General features: G+C 39.1%; 1 protein-coding gene across 1 annotated transcript; it reads right to left on the bottom strand.

The window, feature by feature from the left end:
• Nucleotides 1–467: 467 nt before the first annotated feature.
• LOC5573087 (gustatory receptor 10a) lies at nucleotides 468–1,138 on the bottom strand. Its single transcript, XM_021854514.1, has 3 exons — nucleotides 862–1,138; nucleotides 641–799; nucleotides 468–576 (listed from the first exon to the last, which is right to left on the bottom strand). Exons 1-3 carry the CDS (start codon nucleotides 1,036–1,038, stop codon nucleotides 493–495), a joined length of 420 nt encoding a protein of 139 aa, XP_021710206.1. The 5' UTR covers nucleotides 1,039–1,138; the 3' UTR covers nucleotides 468–492.
• Between the last annotated feature and the right edge of the window lie 441 nt (nucleotides 1,139–1,579).

The raw sequence follows: 1,579 nt of genomic DNA, 5'->3' as shown, positions 1-1,579 counted from the left end.
TCCATTACTACATCCAAAGATTCTTTAATAATAATTCTGATGATTCTCTATGGATGCTCCAGAAATTTCTCAAGAATTACTTCCAGGAATGCTCAGGGCAATTCATTCCAGAACATATACAAGGTTGGTCATAGATATTTTTAAGAAACTAATTAATAAAAACCTCTGCCGGCAGCTTCATTTTTTACCCCAAAAATATTCAAATCGCGATTACTTTTTTGTTTTGTGGTATTTTTGCACCAGTTTTCACAAGCTCTCAAAAAACTCTTCTAATTTAAGAATATGTGTCGATATTAATTATTGGTCATCTGGAACCGGAGATATTCCAAAATTCCTTGGGGGACCGACGTATAGCCATAACCCACGTGAATATAGAAATGATACATATATACATTTCAGCTGTTTTTGGTTTTCTATATTTATTTTCAATTTTGAATTAACAACATTGCTCCATTCTTGCACGCATGACTGGCAACTATACTGATGCATCCCTTAGATAGTTTCGACCTGCATCTTTAAGTTGGCGAAATCAAACTGAAGTAGAATCACCAGATACGTAGTTATGGAGCCGGCCATCTGCAATGATGAAAGCAATGAAACTTTGCTCACTTGTGAACAGGACCTATGCTTTTTGTCCAACCGTATAACAGAGCTCCCAGTCGAAGTCAAACATTCCACATGAAACACTTGGGGCATGATGCATCAACTGGAGGGAAAAATGCCTGCATTCCTTCAGAATCGTTCTGTCATATTGTCCGTAACTAACTACTTTCTGGATTATAACGCTGCATCGTTTGCACTGGAATTGTTCCAAAAAATATGCTTCTGATTAACCATCTAAAACCTTATTTAATTGTATACCTCATAGTTCAACCGATTGCTGTAAACGAGTAGCTGAAACAGGAACGATTGAAAGAATCCAGAGAAGAGCACATTGCCCATGGCTACTTTGAACGTATCCGGATTCGCCGTAACAGCGGCATACGCATGAATCAGTCCAAAAACGGCGAATAAGATAAACATGAATGCACAACCCATGGCAAAGGTGATCTGTTTGGAGAAGCAACTGTTGAACAGCTAACCGTATCACTCAGCATAGCATGCATCAGAGCGAATTGGCGTATCTTCCTACGACGATTTTCGACCTTATCCGGTACCATCAAGTAGTTTTTCACGTGTTTTTCCATTTTTGCATTGAGAATGGCGAATCGTTTGCTAATCGTTGTCAACAACACGATAGTGATCGAAGTCATAGTCTGATAACAGCTCATAACCCACCAGAAGGCAATCATGATGCGCAGAAGCTGTAATGTGTCGAACTGTGAAACCGGTGGAGATGACATTGTAAGCAGCTGTATAAATATCATTTGTTTCAGATAGCCAAAAGTGAGATACGCTACAGCTCCAAAGTGCTCTTTTTGATAGTTCCAACGGTGAGCAAAAAGCAGTGAAAGCTATAAGACATAATGCATTGAGAGAAATTTTCGATGAAGTTTCTCAAGCCTCACCTGCTGATCTGCTTTCTCAATGATATCGAAAAACTTGGCCGCTCGAAATCCGTTGACGTAGTTTATTATCA

This window comes from Aedes aegypti, chromosome 3, assembly GCF_002204515.2.
Source record: "Aedes aegypti strain LVP_AGWG chromosome 3, AaegL5.0 Primary Assembly, whole genome shotgun sequence".
Classification (NCBI taxonomy): Eukaryota; Metazoa; Arthropoda; class Insecta; order Diptera; family Culicidae; genus Aedes; species Aedes aegypti.
The sequence above is the reverse complement of the archived record's forward strand: the minus strand, read 5'-3'. Positions and strand labels throughout refer to the sequence as shown.